Below are 19521 nucleotides of genomic sequence, written 5' to 3'. Positions count from 1 at the left end.
AATTCAACACTTTAATGATGGTCTGGGCCTGGCTGGGGCGATGGCACGCATGCCCACAGAGAGGGCTCTGAGTGCCACCTCTGGCATCCGTGCCATAGGTTCGCCACCACTGCTCTAGGGTATTGTTGTGCATGTGAGGTTGGTGGTGGTAAGAGCATGTGGAAGACTTCTAGGGCTTGTAGATATAGAATGTAATTGTTTGGCCCTCTCCCCTTTTAAAAAACAAAATGAAAAAAACATTAGGATATAAAATCAGGCTCCAGCTGGGCAAAGGATATGCATGCCTCTTACAAGGCGTCTGCAAGAACACTAGCAACTCTTCCCCAAGCAAGTTTAGGAATGGCATTCTGAAGCTAGTAGCTGAACAACATAAACTGTCTTTTCCTCAGATGAAACACTAGGACTTCCAACAGCGTTGAGATCCAAATATTTTCAGGCCTCCCCTGTGTTGTTGGTGTGATCTTGTGCTACGTAATTCCAGGATCGCTGAAACACCACAGAGAGGGGTTCTTGGCGTCTCGTTTTTTTCTGCCTTCCAACAAAAAAGTAAACAAAAGGATTGAGCATGCTGTTGACTATGTTGAGGAAAAAAGAAACCTCAATGACATCCCATATTAATTTTGCTTCTGGATGCCAGTACCCTACCAGGCACACAATCCTCTCTGGCAAAGCAAAGATGAGGAATATCACAACGGTGACTAGAATAGTGCGGTACGAGCGTGCTGAGGATGATGGCTGTGAATTTCTTTGTACTTTGACAAACACCATCAAACTGCAAAGGACCATGACTGGTGTAAAAATCAGGGAAATGGTGACAAGGAATATACTGGCAGCACTATAATTTGGGTAACATTGTTCTTTGTAGAAGTAAAATCTTGACCAGCAGGTGAAATATTCTACTACACTCACCAAGCAGGAGGTAACCCATAGAAGAGTACAGAGTATGGCTGAGAGATGTTTTGGACGATTAGAATGATACCAAAAGGGGTAGAAAACACCAAGATACCTCTCAACACTAATGGCTGTCAAGAGAAAAAAACTGCTGTTGTACCCAAAAAACCACAGGATATCAAGTACATCATAGAGGAACTCATCGAAAGCAAACATTCCCCATATCATTAAACTTAAAGCAGAAAAAGTAATGTTACAGAAAAGTACAGTAAAATCAGCTATGGCCAGGTTCAGTACATACACAGTATAATTTGTCCTTTTTATATTGCAGCAGAGTATGTGGAAAACAGCCCCGTTGCCAAGTAGTCCCAAAATCACAACTGGAACGGAAACATAGGTCAAGATTGTGGCAATATATTCATCTCTGTCAGTCTTATTCTGTACTTGTGGCTCAATTGTCCTCGATGTGTTCACAGTGTGACTGGACATTCTGGAATTTGTTTCTGTCTTCAGGACACTTTGTGTATATAATAATTCTCCCCTCCCTGTAAAAATAATTAATAACTCTGTAAAAACACAAGACTGAAACTTGTAATAACATGATATTGCACACACATGAAATACATAAATTCAGAATGGGCATTTCTTTGGAGACTGAAGTAGCTATCCTGTCTCAACAATCATAAAGTATATCAGCGTCAAATCGGTCTCCTTTTCTTAACTTACATAAATACAGTCAACAAGTCAGAAGAAAGCTAAGATGAAACACCTGTTCCAAGAAATAAAGTATGTGGGGAACGTTGATGGAACAGAGTTCTAGTATTTTTTCCTGGTAGATTAAGAAGAAACACCCAACTGTTGTGCTAATCATAATTGACACATAGTGGGAAAAGATAGAAACCCTCACAATGAGGTCCTCTATTCCTGCCAAGCCCAAAGATGTTATCAGAATGTAAAGATCTGTCAAGCAACACTATTGCATCAGCACTGTAGAGGATCTTACCTGCTGGGCTGCTTCCATACAGCACTGATTGCCCACATACCCCAGAAGGAAGACACAATGACACACCTTCATGACATTTGATGGTGAATTACCAATGTGTCCCTCATTCCCTCTTAAGAGGGGTGCCAGTGAAAATGTCCCCATCCCAGTTAGTGACAGGAGACTAAATTCTCTGTGTAGCTTTCATAGCATCTGCAATGGAGGGGCCAACTGACAGCCTTCCCCATACTTTCCTTGCCTCAGCCTGATGCAGCCACACCTTTTCTCCCACCACCACGGGGCTTTTATAACAAACTGGAACTTGCGTGATCACCATAGCACAATAGTGTTATAATAATCAGTTCCCATGATTCATTAGCTACCCTGAATTCCCGGCTTTCATTTTAAAAAGAAAGTTCCTATCCTTTTTCATTGCTTGTGCGTGGAAAGATAACAGCCGTGGGAACTGAGGCCAGACAAATGGATCCAACATGGGTGTGACCTGTAAAAAATGTATGTGTTCCCATCTGTATACTGCACAAAGGTGCTTTGATCGTGATCTTTTAATTAAAAAATCATATTAAACTAGGTTTTGGAACAATTGCATGAAAGTAGGTTGAAACTCAAAAAGTAGGCTATTAGAGGGCAACATTTTGTGAATCCCCCCCCCCCAAAAAAACAAACTCCTGTTTCACTTTGGATTTAGATGCCAAACTGGAGCAAAAATTTCTGGAAGCAACCTTGGTCTAAGAGCACCAGTGAAAGCAGGAAACTGATGGGATAGAAATACGGTTGAAGGGAAACAGTGCCTTTCCAGGATCCTGTGTTCCCCCAGGGCTCTTTCCTTTTTTTTAATCATTAACATTTTATTATTGTTGAAAAGTCGATAATACAGAAATTCAAAAAACAAGCAATCATGACATTAGGTATAATGTAAAGTCCAAAACATGAAAAACTTGTAAATTTACTATACAATATATGATGTGAAAAAGGTAAGAACTATGAATATTCGAACATATCTTCATGCGATACTTCAGTACTAACTTTGAACGTTAATTAACATGAGTTGTACTTTGTTACAATGACATAAACTTGTGGTTGTTTCTTATCTGATGATGTGGTAAGTTGAACCGAACCATACGAGAAATAGATTACTCTTTGTGTGTATAAAGCGTAGTGTTATTCTATGACAAGACAAGCTTAGAACTAAGTCCAAGGTAAGTTGCCTAAAGGTTAAAAATAGTTGACAATGTTACTTATTTCTAGTAGAGAATTACTAATACAGTTGAATGTTCTAAGAATGATTAAAACCATTTGATATAATTCTTCCATGTTGGTGAGATGAATTGTTTCTTTGCTAAAGATTCAAGTATGGGAAACCATTTGGCATTAAAATTTGAGTTTACCGGATTTCTACTGTTCCTGTTAATTTTGTCAGTAATATTCTCCATAATGAACTGATCACACAGTTTTTTGTGCCAGGTTTGGATGTTTGGAGGAGAGGGATCTTTCCAAAACGAAGCTATTGATATTCTAGCCGCATAAAGCATTGTTTCTAAAATATCTTTGTGATAATAATGGGTTAAGTTTTGAGGCCACAACCCTGAAAAAAAGGGACTCCGGGTTCAAGGTGATTTCGATACCCAGAATGTCTAGAATGTTTTTTAGAACAACCTTCCAAAATATTTGAATTTTTTCGCATTCCCAGAAACAATGGGCAAAAGTTCCTTCTTTTTTACACCCTTTCCAACAATGAGCTGGATATCTAGATGTCATGTGGGACAGTTTTTGTGGTGTCAGATACCATCTAGTTAGTATTTTTAGTTTGTGGAAGTCCATTGATAAGGAGTTAGGATTGGTAATTTTATTTCTCCAAATTCGATTCCACGCTGCTTCATCAATCTCAGAACTACAGTCTCGTTGAGGGCTCTTTCCTGAACCCTGTGGTATAGCTAAACCTGTGCAAAAGGTGTGTAAATGAAATCACTGCTATTGAAGTCAATGGGAAGGGCCAGATGATCCTGCTAAGATCGACCTTGCCGCCGCCACCCATACTATGCTGATGACAAACAAGGGCAGCCGATGCAGCAGCAGAGGCCTTTGGGCCATCTAGGTCAGTATTGTCAATTTCGATTGCTAATAGCTCTTCAGGATCTCAAGCAGAACAAAGTAGTTCCTAACACCAACTACCTGCAATCTTTTTACTAGAGATGATGAATCGGTTTCCTTCTGCATGCAAATACCCTGCCACACAATCTATCCCTATGAATGACTACCATGAAACTACAGAGATGCAGACCTCGTCTTCATGAATCCATTGTTCTGGGACTTGAACCCTTCTCCTGAAGAACTGTTACCTGTCACCTTTCTTTACATCCCCCCATCCCAGGAATTAGTCAGCTAATCAACTAAAATTCAGCACCCCATTACCGTATTATCTGTGCAACTCAAATACATATCTTGCCCCCACACAAAGTCACTACCTGTATGGTTCTATGTTTTGTAAGGCAATACTATTCATCCTGACATGTTACCATTTTCTGTCCTGTCCAGTGTTCCCTCTAAGCTGAGTTAGTGTGAGCTAGCTCACACTAACTCAGCTTAGAGGGAACATTGGTCCTGTCCTAGAAATAGAACATGGACTAAGATTGCCAGAAAACCTGAGGGACCGCCTTGCCCCACATAGATCCCAAAGAGCACTTTGGTCAGGGTCGCTACATCGCCTTGCGATCCCGGGCCCGAAAGAGGCCAGGCTTGCGGCCACTAGGGCCAAGTCCTTCTCGGTGGCGGCTCCTATCTGGTGGAATGAGCTCCCGGAGGAGATCAGGGCCCTGCGGGACCTGTTGCAGTTCCGCAGGGCCTGCAAGACGGAGCTCTTCCGCCAGGCTTTCGAATAGGAGCCGCCGCCGCAACCACTACCACCAATGGGGACCGTTTTACAGCACCGCCGGAGGTTAAGTGGCAGATAACATCAGGAGGCCACAGCAACCTCCCTTGGAATGAAAGGGTATGTGCAATATGGAGAGAGGGTTTTAGTCACACGGGATCCTTGGGCGTGGCCCATGTATTAACTGTTTTATATTGTTTTATTGTTTTTTATTGCACTGTGTGCCATATTGCTGTAAGCCGCCCTGAGCCCGCATGTGGGAAGGGTGGGGTATAAATAAAATAAATAAATAAATAAAAGAAGCTATCAGCAAAGCAGCACAAGGGAAAAGTCTATGAAATAAGAGCTTATTTAAACAGACAGCTTAGAGAATATCTTTCTGTGGATCCTCTAAGTGAAGCGTGAGCTCCCCTATTACAGCCAGCAAGGTATCTGTAGCTCATGAGCTAAGTGTGGAAGACCTTCCCTATGTATAGTAAAGATGATAATGATCTCCACTTCATCTGGGATGGCTGGGTTGTCCATAGTAATGATTTTCAGTTTACATGGGAGAAAAGATATAATGGAGGATCAATCAAGAATAACTTATTGTAAATGGTCTGGACACAAACTTTTAGAGGATGGGGATGGGTAGAGGGATATCTTACTTGGTCTGTTCAGGTATTTGGTATCTGTTACTGTAATTAATATTATGTTAGGTTGTCGAAGGCTTTCATGGCCAGAGTTCATTAGCTGTTGTAGATTTTCCGGGTTGTATGGCTGTGGTCTTGGCATCGGAGGACCTGACGTTTTGCCAGTAGCTGTGACTGGCATCCTCAGAGGTATAACACAGAAAGATGGAGTACTCTCTGTGTCAAGGTGAGAAGAAAAATGGTAGGAAGGTAATTTATATATCCCCTACTCCACCTTCCTGAGTAGATATAAATTACCAGCCTACCATTTTTCTTCTCACCTTGACACAGAGAGTACTCCATCTTTCTGTGTTATGCCTCTGAGGATGCCAGTCACAGCTGCTGGCGAAACGTCAGGTCCTACAATGCCAAGACCATGGCCATACAACCCGGAAAATCTACAACAGCTAATATTATGTTATGTTGCCAGGTATTGTATTTCTGGAACCCAAGAGCTGAAGAGAAAGGATAGGTTGCAGAACACAACATGCATGACCGAACTTCTGGAATACCAGTCTCATAAAAATCAGTGTACATACATTTGGGCCCACTTCATTCATATAAGGCATCACAGACAGAATCTCCATCACACACTAAGTTCAAATGCCAAAGGCACATGTACAGGCCAGTTTGGTGTAGCGGTTAAGTGTGTGGACTCTAATCTGGGAGAACCAGGTTTGATTTCCCACTCCTCCAGTTGCAGCTGCTGGATGACCTTGAGCAAGCTATAGTTCTGTCAGAGCTGTCCTTGAAAGAGCAGTTCTCAAAAGAGCTCACTCAGCCCAACCTGCCTCACGGGGTGTCTGTTGTGGGGAAGGGAAGGGGAAGGAGGTTGTAAGCCGCTCTGAGACTCCAAGTGAAGGGTGGGGTATAAATCCAGTCGCCTCCTCCTCCTCCTCCTCTCCTGGTGTTGAACTCCTGTCCTCTAGTCTGAATCAGCCCAACTTGGAGCATCTTACAGAAGTCGTATAAATACTTCTCATTTGAGTAAGCATGTTTTATGGTCACTTGCGACCTAGTATCCTCTCTGTATATATAACAACTAGTATTTTCCCTTTTGCTATGCCATTATGTTTCACTATGCTTTGAAATGTAAACATTGTATGCTCTTCTCCCAGTTTAAGTTAATACAGTAAAGAATACCAATGAAATATACTTTTATGTACTTTGTATTTACTGAGCTTTTGGCCATGACAGCAAACATCATCTAATTTATTGAGAGAATGCATACCACAGAAATGAAAAATATGTGAAGAACTCTACAATGAGAATAGTTTTGATATTTTCCCCCTCATGTTCTTTTAGGGTGTGGCCAAAACTCTCCCATTTACAATGGCCGACAAATACATCCTTACTATTCAGCCCAAAAAAGGAGCTTGTTCAGCTTCTAATTGAGTGATTTCAGAACTAAATGTGCTTTTCAATGTGAGAAATCTATGACCCCAATTGGAAGGCCAGGGTTCCCTGATTCCACAGGGATTCTCTCAATTTGTCTAGACACTAGCCTGATGTCTAAATTTGGAGTTCCATTGGGAATTTGACTTATGAAGTTTGTAAAAGGAGCCTGGGAAAGGGCTCCAGTGAGCATACCCAAGTTTCCCCAATATCTCTGCTTTTTTCTGATCATTATATCTGGGAGGCCACAGCTCATTAAGGCCTTTCTTACTTCCAAACAGAGTCAATGTAAATTATTCCTCGGAATACAAAGTATTCCTATTTCTGTAGTATACAGGAATACACACACACATTCAGGGCAGCTGAAGGGTGCTTCAAGAGCCAGTTTGGTGTAGTGATTAGGGGCGTGAACTCTAATCTGGGAGATCTGAGTTTGATTCCCCACTCCTCCACTGGTGTGATCTTGCGGCAGTCATAAGTTCTCTCAGACCTGTTCTCTCATGAGCAGCTCTCTCAGCCCCACCTACCTCACAGGGGAAGGGAAAGGAGATTGTAAACCACTCTGAGACTCCTTCGGATAGTGAAGGACAGGGTATAAATCCAATCTCTTCTTCTTCTTCTTTTTCACATGCACATAGATTCTCAATGGTGGATGACTCACAGTTGCATGGGTGACGGTACTCCTTTGAAGTCTGGTCAACATATGACACAGAATGAGATGATAGCATAAACTGCAGTACTTCAGATGGAAGATACTATTTTGTATGCTCAATAATATTAGAAAGCCCTCTTTGAAAGTAAAAAAAAAGCGGAGGAAGATTGGTTAGAATCTCTGATGCTAGTTTTCTCCTGCAGGGAGTGTTTTACACATGTGTCTGGGAACATATAAAAATGGGATCTACCACCTGCCCTCAAAAGTGTTGCAATTCATTCTCTCACCTCAGGATCCTACAGCCACATTCTACTGCATGTGAAGGCAGCTCGAAAAAAAAACTATTGTATATAAAAAGTTCTGTCTGTGGTATTTGAGGTGCTAATGAGCACCACTCTGTGTATCCACAGTGTATAAAGATATACATATACTTCAAGGACAGAATATGTACAGTGTAAGTGATCTGTATTTAAATATTAGGATATATATATACGTTGTAAAATGTGATACATAATCGTTCATTACAAAACCATAGCAGGACAGAATACAAAACTGTAGTAAGATAAAATTTCTGTAGCTAGGTCTACAGTAGTGTCTGATAATAATCTGCACAGCTGCTGAATATTCTGGCTCATGCCCACATAATGTAAACATTAAACTTTTGAAACCACTGCATCATCCTTAGTGCAAAAAGAAGTTATTACTTCCTGCAGCTGGCCCATCATAATAATAGTGTAGGGCTCTTTTTGTAGCAGGAACTCCTTTGCATATTAGGCGACACACCCTTAATGTAGGCAATCCTCTGAGAGCTTACAGTAGCCCCTGTAAGGAGAGTTCTGTAAGCTCTTGGAGGATTGGCTACATTAGGGGTGTGTCGCCTAATTTGCAAAGGAGTTCCTGCTACAAAAAGAGCCCTACTGGTGCTCATTAATGCATTTCAGATTTTGTGTTACTGCACACTGTGTTCTGCTTTCATTGTTATTTATGTGGGATTTGAAGGGTCATGGTCCATTCACAAATGCAAATAAAGATTTCATGCAGCTGTAGTCCTTGAGTGATAAACAACTTGCATGTGTGCATTAGTCGATGTTTATTTAACAGTCCACTGACTCAACGGTCTTGGACAGAACCAGTGTTACAAATACTACATCCTATTTCCATCCCCGCATAGAAGCCACTGCTGCCAGATGTATGCATCCTCCCTGGTTTTTTTGAATGGCCAAATGATATTCCTAATACACCAGAAAGTTGGAACTTTTGGTACGTGGGAGTTCCAGTTTCAAAAGTTTACACTGCCACATGGAGAATTCTCGTTGAATTTGACTAGTCAAAACTTCTGTAAGTTCGGTGAGTTTCAGACAGTGTGCTTTGTGGCTTATTTAGATGACAAGGTTTTTAAAACATGGTTCATAGTTGTAACACAAGCGCCATCCCAAGTTATTTGCAGAACCCATTCTCCTTTGATTTGAACTCTTCTTGTTCTTCTTTTAGTCCCCGTTTGTGTTTATTAATTCTGAGTAGCCCAGCATATAGAAAGGTGTTTCAATATTAAAGCATCCTAGTAATTTGAAAGTTGTCACTCAATCAGGATGTACCTGTTATTTATGCTGTTTCCTCCAACATGGCAAGTCCATTCAGGAGCAGCATAACTAAACATCCGGGGCAAGCCAAGCCAGGTATTGATCTGAAAAATGTACGCATCCCTAGATGTTAGTGCTCATCATGTGTTGCCTCTAGAATAACTAGTTACCCAAGGAATGGTGGTAATGACCAAAGGAACCAAGTTATTGTTTCCATTGTTGACTACCGGCCTGGGGGGTGAAATTTGTTTTCCCCCCATCAACTTTTCATTGGCTCATTGTAATAAAGCACATGAACTCTGCAACCTATGAATACTTTTAAAAGATGTTTCTTCCCTTGAAAAAAACACTTCACAATGATAAAGCTCTTCTCACACTCCTGACCCTCCATTATGTCCATTGGGAAAATATCTCCCAAGCAGATCCTTCGCTTTCAGAATCAGAGCTAATCTGTTGGCAACGTCTTCTGAAGGGGGAAAACAAATGAAATAATACAAAAAATAGAGGGAAAGATAATATGCCTGGGAGCATAAGCAGAGCGGCACAGGGACCCTCATTGGTCCCTAAAAAGGAAGAATATGCCAGTATAGATTTTGTCTTTTTCCCTGGAGGAGTAATCCATCCAAAGAAGAAAACATTTCAGCCTGAGATTATCCATGGGAAACCAAGAAAGGAATAGGAGTGCGGCTGGATTGCTAAGCACTCTGGGACAGCTGTACATGCTGGATGGGAAATACAACTGCTGTATAATTTACTTTAACTTCATTCATACCTGACCTTCCTCTCCAGTAGGATCCCGAAGTGGCTTACGTTGTTCTCCTCTCCTGCATTTCATCCTCACAATAACCTTGTGAGGTAGGTTAACTGAGAATGTGTGACCGCCTCAAAGTCACCCAGCAAGCCTACATGGCGGAAGGGCTCCGAACCTGGGTCTAGTCTGACATTCTGTCCACTACACCACACTGGCTAATAAAACAGACATCCACTGGCACTTTAAAGACTGACAATATTCATGATTCAGAGATCATTTAATCAAATGCAAGTATTGCTATGGGTTTACACTACTGTTTCTTGCGATGGTATGAACCAACAGTTCCCAACCTTTTTGGTATGGTGACCCATCCAGTTTTTGCCCAAGATTTTTTTGGCACCCTAGGCAAACAATGCCATTCCATTTTCTGCAGTGGCCAACCAGATGTTTTTGAGAAACCAACAAACATCGCACAAAGGGCACAGCTGACCCAACTATGAACCCCAAGCAAGCAGTATTCCAACACACACAGCCTTTGCATATGGAAAGTTACATTCCAGCCTTTGACCAACCTCTCCTCCATTACTCTCTCTAATCCCACTAAAGTTCTAAGAAAATCACTGTGATAACCATCAGGACACATTTTACTTGATCAACATATATATGATATGAAGAAAAAATACCAACTAATGTATGACATGGAAGATAACTGCTTCCAAGGTCAGATCTTCATTTCCAAAATAGAAAAAAGAGCAATGGAAAGGGCAGGGGTGGCCATTAAGGAAGGCAGGCCTGCAACCCATTTTCAGAGGCTTCGCAGCAGACATTTGGGCCCCAAACCACAGGCTGGGACACATTGGTGTGGATGACATACATATGCATATATGCACTTTGTAACATCTGTTTATATGCATCTGGCATAGAGGGCTCTGGACAACCTAGTCTGGGGAATGATAGGTGTGGCAGAAACCGTTATTAAGAGGGAAACGGTTCTGCTATATTACATGTATACATACAAATATATACTGGGATACATAACAAAACTCAAGACTTCAGCTTGGAAAAAGATTTTTGAACACTATACTCGCATGAGGTGGTGGTGAAGTTTCAGAAGGGGTAATTAGCAGAGGATAAGTACAAGTAGTGCTGTTTTTACTGATGCAGCTGGATTAAAGATGAAAGGATGTTCCATTGTTAAACTGAATGGATGCAAAAGGAAACCCCAAAGCTATTAGATACATAGGAAAATGGAACATGAGAAGTATGAATCAAAATAAGATTGAAATTGAAAAGCAAGAAATGGAACATTTAAACACTGCAGTGTTGGGCATGAATGTACTAAAGTGGACAGTACTAGGACATTTTCAGTCAGAAAATTACAAAGTCTTCTGTTCTGGAAATGACAAACAAAGAAGAAACAGTGTTGCTCTAATAGTGAGGCAAGATATAGCACAAGCCATCAGGAGCTCTAATGTAACCTATCAATATAACCATCATTCAAGTTTACACCCTAAGTATAGGTGCTGAAGCAGAAGAAACTGAAAGCTTTTATGCAAGTGTCCAGGAAGAAATTGATCTAAGCAAGATGTGCTGTTAATCCTAGGTGACTGGAACACAAAAGTGAGAAACAAAGTGAAATTAAATATTGTTAGAAAATTTGGGCTAGGAGCATAAAATGAAGCAAGAGAGAGAGACAGACAAGTGTGAAGACAGCAAGTTGTTCATTGTGAATACAGGTTTCAGGCAACTGAACAGACAATTGTATACGTGGACATTTCTGGATGGCATTACAGAAATGAAATGGATTAAATAAGTGGAAGCAGAAGATGGAGTCCAGCAGCTGATAGTGGTAGACCATGAACTGTTAATATCAAAAATTAAAATAAAGCTTAAGAAAAACACCAGAACACTCACAGTGCCAAAATACAATCTAAACAACATTCCTGAAGAGTTTAAAGAACACGTAAAAAACCTATTTGCATTACTAAGTTCAAGTGAATGTAAACTGAAGAACCATGGTTTGAAACCAGGGATATTATCAAGGAAGAATGTACAAAGACTATCCCTGTAGGCAAAAGAAGTGAAAAACCATGATGGATGTCTGATGAAACTCCTAACGTTGCCAAGGATATACAAGAAGCAAAAATGGAAGGTGACAGAAATAGAATCAGAAGTCTAAATGCAACGTTCCAGTGACTGGCACTTACAAAGCAAACTATTATTTATCTGTTGATGGACAGCTGGACAGACTCCACCCCAAATATTTTGGACAGGGCATTAGGGGCATGGCTGAAATTAAATCCAATGAAGATGGAGGTCCTGTACCTGGGCCATGGGGGTGTGGGATTGGGAATCTGGCTCCCAGCACTCGGTGGGGTGTTATTGGTACAAGCACTGAGAGTGAGGAGTCTTGGGGTGATCCTAGATCCCTTGCTTTCTATGGAGGCCCAAGTCACCAGGGATGCCAGATCAGGCATCTGGTTCCCTATCTCACCTCTCAGGATGTAGCTACAGTGATCCATTCAATGGTCACTTCCAGGTTGGATTATTGTAACTCACTCTATGTAGGGCTACCCCTGAACTTGATCTGGAAACTTCAGCTAGTGCAGAATGTGGCGGTGCTTCGCCGACTGTGGAAAACAAAACAATGGCCCATAGACTGGAAATAATCTACATTCCAATTCTGAAAAAAGGAGACTTCAAGGGCTGTAGCAACTATTGGACCATTGCATTAATTCTCATGTGAGGAAAGTGATGTTCAAAATCTTACAACAAAGACTGTTACCATATATGGAAAAAATGCCAGATGTTGAAGCTGGATTCAGAAAAGGAAGATGTACTAAAGATTGTATTGCAATTATACCTTGGATACTGGAGCATACAAGAGAATTCCAGAAGAAAATCAGTTTGTGTTTCATAGATTACAGCTTAGCTTGTGAATAAGAAAAAGCTAAGGTTGATTTTGAAAGAAATGGGTGTGCCACAACATCTGATTGTTTTGATGCACAACTTAAACTCTGGACAAGAGGCTACTGATAGGACAGAATACGGAGAAATAGAGTGGGAAATTTCAGACAGACGATATATTCTGGAAGAGGAACAGTTCCCAAACGGTTTCTGGTCTGTCATTTCAGACAGAACCCGTTTGAGAACTGGTTCCCTTCCGGAATATATTTGCCATTTCATACACAAACGCTTCTGTCCCGTTTAGGAAACGGGACTGAAGCGTTTTACCTGTCAACCGCTTCCAAGTAGTCTTCAGTTCCCTCTCCCGGTTCTGATGCGCTTTTTCCCGCCGTTTTTCGCCCGCGCGGGCGATCTCCGGCTTTTTTTTTTTGGGAACATTCACTTTATAGCGTTATAGCACTATATCAGCCCCATTGGAATGCCTGCAGTGTTCTGTTATAGTGTTATAGCGCTATAAAGCGAAGGTTCCCAAAAAAAAGCCTGATATCGCGCGCACGGGCGAAAAATGGCAGGGAAAATGCGGTGCAGTCTGAAATGGCAACCCGCTTCTGATCTGGCTCATTTCCGGTATGGGAAAGCCCTGTGTGAAATGGCAGCCCTGTACCGGTTCACTTCAAAACGGATCATTACTGGCTTGAAACTTGGTGAAACTGGGTAATGTGAAATTCCCCAATTGTTTCCAAATGGCAAAGATGTCAGACAAGGATGCATTTTATCTCCCAGTGCCTTCAATCTATATGCAGAACATATAATAAAGGAGGCTGGATTAGATTTACATAAATGTGGAATGAAAATTGGTGGAAGGAATGTTTACCATTTGAGTTATGCAGATGACAACACATTAATGGCAGAAAACTGTGAAGACTTGAAACAACCGCTGACAAAAGTAAAAGCAGAAAGTGTCAAAGCAGAATTATAGCTGAACATGAAGAAGACAAAGGTAGTGACTTCTGAGGAATCACCCAACTTTAAGACTGGCAATGAAGAAATTGAAATTGTTCAAGATTTTCTATTACTTGGCTCAGTCATCAATCAAAAGGGAGATGGCGACCAAGAAATCAGAAGGAGATTGAGACTGGGAAGGGCAGCTGTAAAGGAGCAAGAAAAGATTCTTATGTGTAAGGATGTGTCACTGCCAACAACGATCAAGATAATTCATGCCATAGTATTTCCCACTACTATGTATGGGTGTGAAAGTTGGATAATGAAGAAAGCTGACAAGTAGAAAGTTGATTCATTTGAAATGTGTTGGAGGAGAGTTTTACAGATACCATGGACCACCAAAAAGACAAATAAGCTGGTTGTAGATCAAATCAAGCCTGAGCTCTCTTTAGAAGCTAAAATGGCCAAACTGAGGCTATTGTACTTTGGTCATATTATGAAAAGAGTCACTGGAAAAGAGAGTAATACTAGGAAAAGTTGAAGGTAGCAGGAAAAGAGGAAGATCCAACATGAGATGGACTGACTCCTCCTAGAAACCCTCCAGCCTCCAGCCCTCCACACATTTCCTACTGCTCGGTGGACAACTTCCCACCCTCAACCTCAGGCTCCCACAACTGGTCAATAGGGTAGCAGGGGGGAAACTGAGGGGGCAATGGTGTCTTTTGATGCCATGACATCACATTGGACTGCATAACTAGAAGACAAATCACCACACTGTGGGATACTCCAGTATGCCTCTGAAACTCTATGGGTACTACCCTAGAGTTTCAGGAAAATCCTAAAATACCCGACGTGAGCACGCGGGGCACACTGGGGGTGGGGCCACGGCCATACAAGGGAAAACTCTATGGTTTTCCCTTGTAAGGCCGTGGCCCCACCCCCAGCATGCCTGGCATCCTTCCGTCACTTCCGCGTGATGTGCAGAGGACGCCGGCCGGGAGTCCCTCGCTCCCAGCCGCACTTACACTTGGCAACCCTACCTGCAATGCTGTTGTGGTTCTGGTTGTATCCAGGCCTCACCTGGAGAATGGTAACTGTAGTATCAACTGAGATACAGAGTAGATTGCTCAGAACAGCAGTCATATACAATGGATTACTTCTTTCACTAATGAAACTCCCCTCAGTCAGTGAATTCTACGCTCCAGTCTGTCTCCTTACACACGGTGACAAAATAACACCCATAGGAGTATTATCTTGTTCTGTGCTGTAACCTCACCTCCTGCTGCCACCCTATTAATTCCAGAAGGGAATATTTTCATTATATTTTGAATTGTTTTGAATTCCCATTTGGGATCTTCATGATCTGTATGAATGTATGGTTCCAATGGACCATTTTTGTTGGACTCCCCTTTTTATGTTCTCCAGCCTTGCTTTACTTCACAACTTTGTTTCTGCCCCCCTCCCCCACCTTCTGCTGGTTGCAAACTGCAGGAGAACAAACTGCCCTCTTCAGCTAGGCCAGTGGTGGTGAACCTATGGCACGGGTGCCAGAGGTGGCACTCAGAACCCACTCTGTGGGCACACATGCCATCACCCCAGCCAGGCCCAGACCATCATTAAAGTGTCGAATTCTCTGCCAAATAATTTTAAGTAAATGAAAGCATTTGGGATTGCTTTCCTTACTTTGTTTGGATCATCTTAAGTTAATGTATAAGTTGTTTTTTCTAAAGTAAAACCTCAGTATTGAGGTTAAATTGCCATGTTGGCACTTTGCGATAAATAAGTGGGTTTTGGGTCGCAGTTTGGGCACTCGGTCTCTACAAGGTTCGCCATCACTGAGCTAGGCATATAGCCATGGAGAGACGAGCTAGAGAGATCTAAAAGGGGGGGGATGGAAATTGTTGAATAGAGATAAGAGTATGAACTCCTGTGGAGTCTCCAAAGGCAGCAGCTAAAAAAGCTCCTTACAGGATGCAAGAGGGATAGAACCCCAACAGTTTGAACACAGGAACAGGTAAATCTCCCCAACCATTTATTTTATTTATTTATTTAATTCAATTTATACCCTCCCCTCCCCACGAGCAGGCTCAGGGCCATGGTTTTACACTGGTTTTACCATGGTTTTACACTGTATTCAGTGGAAGAACAGGGAGAGCTGATAACAGAAAAGGAATATGCAGTCATACATACCTTCCAACACAGACTGGGATACGAAAGGACTATCAACCTTGTTTCTGGATTTGAAAATTCTCTCTTTTAATCCACAGGCTCTATAGAATTTGTGTGCAAAACTGAGTCGTGTGTGTGTGAAAGAAAGAGGAGAAAGTATGGATATCTAATAGGATGTTACATGTTATATGAATGAGTTATGAGTAGTTGTCGAGATGTACACCTCGGGGAAAAAATCAGTATTATTTGGATCTGGCTATCAGGGAGCTGGAAAATATCCATTTTTTTCTGGTTATCAATGGCCCCGGTCACATGAGAGGCTTTGGGTTGGGAGAGGGATGGATCGGGGGCACAGCAAACAGGCGTGATCCCACTGCAACATCTGGGAAGCGTTGCGCACCCGTCCCCGATACGGCCCTTCAGCCCAAAACACGCAGCAAAAATAAACCACCTACCCAGGTGGTTCTTCTGGCAAGGCCGCATCAAGGCCAGCCGTGGGATTGCCGGTGCGTCCTTTTGCCGGCGCATCCCCAGCTCCTGGCCGAACTGTGCATGCTCAGACATGCGCAGTTCGGCAGCCTCCCGTCGCTGTCTCTCAGGTCTCCCCGGCATCTGATCATGCCGGGGAGCAATTGTGCGGCTGCTCACGGGATCTGTATTATCGCGCCGCTGTGTGCAGGGACCTATGTTCCAAATACCAGTTTGGTATTCAGATCCATTTAAATTTTTCATCAGGATTTCGATATTATTTGGCTCCATTATACACTATGGGAAATTTTTCCAGAGGGCTGGAGGAGCTGTTTTTTGAGCAGATTGCACCAACATTGCAGCTGAACTGCTCATGGCTGTCCTTTAAATAACCGTCACATTTTAAGTGAATTGAACCAGGAGGCCCAATTCTATAGGCCCCTGAACAAAGTGCTCCTAGCCATCCTCCATTATTTCCTATGGGAGTGGGTGGAATTCCATGGTGGAATAGCCAAAAGCACAAGAGCAAGCAAAGCAACCCCTAGCCAAAAGCCTCTCAAAGATGACAGAACCAACAAGCTGACAGAACCAATGCAGAAACAGGGAATCTCAGCAGTGGTACAATGTGGCAAGCCTAACACAATGGATGTAAAACCTGAGAATCCCAGCCAATGTCAAGCCAGAGAATCATCCAAGCCTAACCAATTTAAAATTAGCTAATCTGAGCCAATGTACAACTCAAGAATTGAATACAATGTTGAACCCAATAATCCACCCCAAACCACAAACACTATACAAACCAACTCACAAAAAGATTACAATGTTGCAAGACCAACAAAACCAATGTCAAAGGACAAAATTAAAGCCAAACCAACATGGCAAGCCAATACCAAGCACTGGGGAGACACAGAAACAAACAAAGAAATAAAAAAACAATCATGGGAGGCTTAAAATGCTGGCTTTCCGTATTCCCAGTTACTGATGAATATTTCCAGGATTTTTGGGACCCAATTCCCTACATCCTGTAAAATCCCACCCGGAGACCCTAACTAGTTGTATGTGGAAACAACAATGTGAACTATGTGTAAGGAGGGAAGATATGAATGAGATACTATATAAAGTTTACTTTGTGCCAGAGGACAGAGAGTAGGGTATGTGACTGAGGTGTGTCTGCATAAATGGAAAATATATAATGAGAAAGATACTACAAAAGGAGGAGGGAAAAAATCATCTATAAATTTGTGGCATCTCTGTCTGGCATCATTGACTACCAGCATAAATATCTGTCATATCTGCACATTCATAAAGTCAGAGATCCTGCTTTTTACTTGTCTGACTTCAAAGAGTGGGAAATTTACACAGACAGAATGGCCAAATGGCAGAAAAGGAAACGGACAGAGAGGATGTCCTTCCTCATTGTATGGGTCTGCTTTTTACTTCTGCTTGGGAGGCCTACATGCTTTGTTCACACAGACTCTATAAGAAGAACTTGACATTAGGGACACACAAAGAGGACAAGAAATAAAGGATGAACACATGAAAAGAAAGGTGCACAGATATAGATAAGAAGGAAAACAGAAATGGCAGGAGAAAGCTGTATTTCTCAGAGGAAAAATAAATGACATGATAATTGAAGGAATCCATCTGGTAACTACTACTTACCAATCTGCAACCAGCACAGTGTTTCAACACATTTTCCTGTAGGCAGATCCAGTTATGAAGGGAATGATCCCCTTTAAGCTCTAGAACTGTTGACAAATGAAAAAGAAATGCAACTGGCAGGGGAAAGAATTTCTTCCATGCTCCTGCTTCATCTGCCTTTAGTTTCACCAGTGATCACTGGCGTATATTCTGTTATCAGTGATTTGCAGAGTATATTTGGCAGCCAAACAAACATATGTCAATCATCTAAGCATATAAGGAAATGGAATCATGTATTTTCCCAAATCCAAGCCAAGAACACATCTGGCCAGATGTTTATATTTTGTTTCTGCCTGTGCCCATCTAATGTTTTTGGAACTCTCTTGGGAAAGGCTATAAACACTATATATGCAAATATCAACATGTGTATTTTGTATTTGGGAACAACAGGTACAACAGAAAGAAAAGCTTAAAGTGCTGCAATGCCAACTGGTAGTGCGATCCTAAGGACACTTTCCTGGGAGTAAGCCCTATTGAATAGACCATAGTAGAATTCAGAATAGACCTGCTCAGGATTGCTCTCTAAATGACCAAAAGTATGTACTGCCTGTTACTGCATGATTTGTTATAGGTAATCATGTGTGAGAGGTGGCACAGTCTGAAATGTGTCCCATGATCTGTCACTTGCATCCATAAGCCTGTTCTTTAGGAAGACCTTATTCATCCTGTCTGTTCCTGTATAACAAGCTACTTTTTAAATTGATTTATGTCATTTACAGTCTGCCTTTCTCACTGAGACTCAAGGTGGATTACAAAGTATAAATTAATGTAATCAACAGGATGGTACATCCAATAAGCAATGTGATAGGGTCAGGACTAGAGATGTGAAGGCCCGGAAAAAAACCAGAAAAATTCGGGGAAAAAAGGTTTTTTTCCGTTTTTTCCCCTGAAGCTTTTTTGTTTTTTTTCGAAAAATTGGAAAAATTGAAAAAAGAAAAGAAAAGAAAATGATTATGGAATGTTTTATTTTAACATGATAAATAAAATATTTTAAGACAAGGTGTTCAAATATTTCCCAAATCATTTCTAAAATATATAATGGTATCAGATTGATCTAATTTCTGTGCACTGAGGACAAGCAAGTCCTAGGTTACAAACTGAACTCTCCAATGCAAGAACAAGATGCATTTCTTCCTTTAGGAGGTGCGATTGTCAGAAGAAAATAAAAAGGTTTCAGTTTTGTTTTTGCATGTGGGTGGGTATTCTGTTTGTAATAATTGTTTGGGTACACTATATTTTTAATATGCTAGTTGTGATAATTTCATGCCAAGTAAAAATGTCCATAGTCATTTTTTATGTTCCTAAAGTAACAGAATTACTTTCAATCTAGAAAAGACAAAAGAAATGCTAATGTAGCATTTTTTTCAATTTTTCCAAAAATTTCCATTTTTTCCCGAAAAAAAACGGAAAAAAAACGGGTTTTTTTCCGAGCGTCAAAATTTCCGGAAATTTTACATCTCTAGTCAGGACTTAAAGCAAAACAAAAAGCAAGCAGAAATATGAAAGCTAAAACAAAGCACAAGTA

The 19521-nt window shown here is 41.4% G+C and overlaps 1 protein-coding gene across 1 annotated transcript; it reads right to left on the bottom strand.

The window, feature by feature from the left end:
- Positions 1–432: 432 nt before the first annotated feature.
- MAS1 (MAS1 proto-oncogene, G protein-coupled receptor) lies at positions 433–1492 on the bottom strand. The gene is given in 2 exon segments (XM_015412987.1): positions 433–1417; positions 1419–1492. Coding segments are annotated over 2 exon segments (1059 nt in total).
- Positions 1493–19521: the final 18029 nt, after the last annotated feature.

The sequence above is a fragment of the Gekko japonicus genome, unplaced genomic scaffold (assembly GCF_001447785.1).
Source record: "Gekko japonicus isolate JY-2015 unplaced genomic scaffold, Gekko_japonicus_V1.1 scaffold2361, whole genome shotgun sequence".
Classification (NCBI taxonomy): domain Eukaryota; kingdom Metazoa; phylum Chordata; class Lepidosauria; order Squamata; family Gekkonidae; genus Gekko; species Gekko japonicus.
The sequence above is the reverse complement of the archived record's forward strand: the minus strand, read 5'-3'. Positions and strand labels throughout refer to the sequence as shown.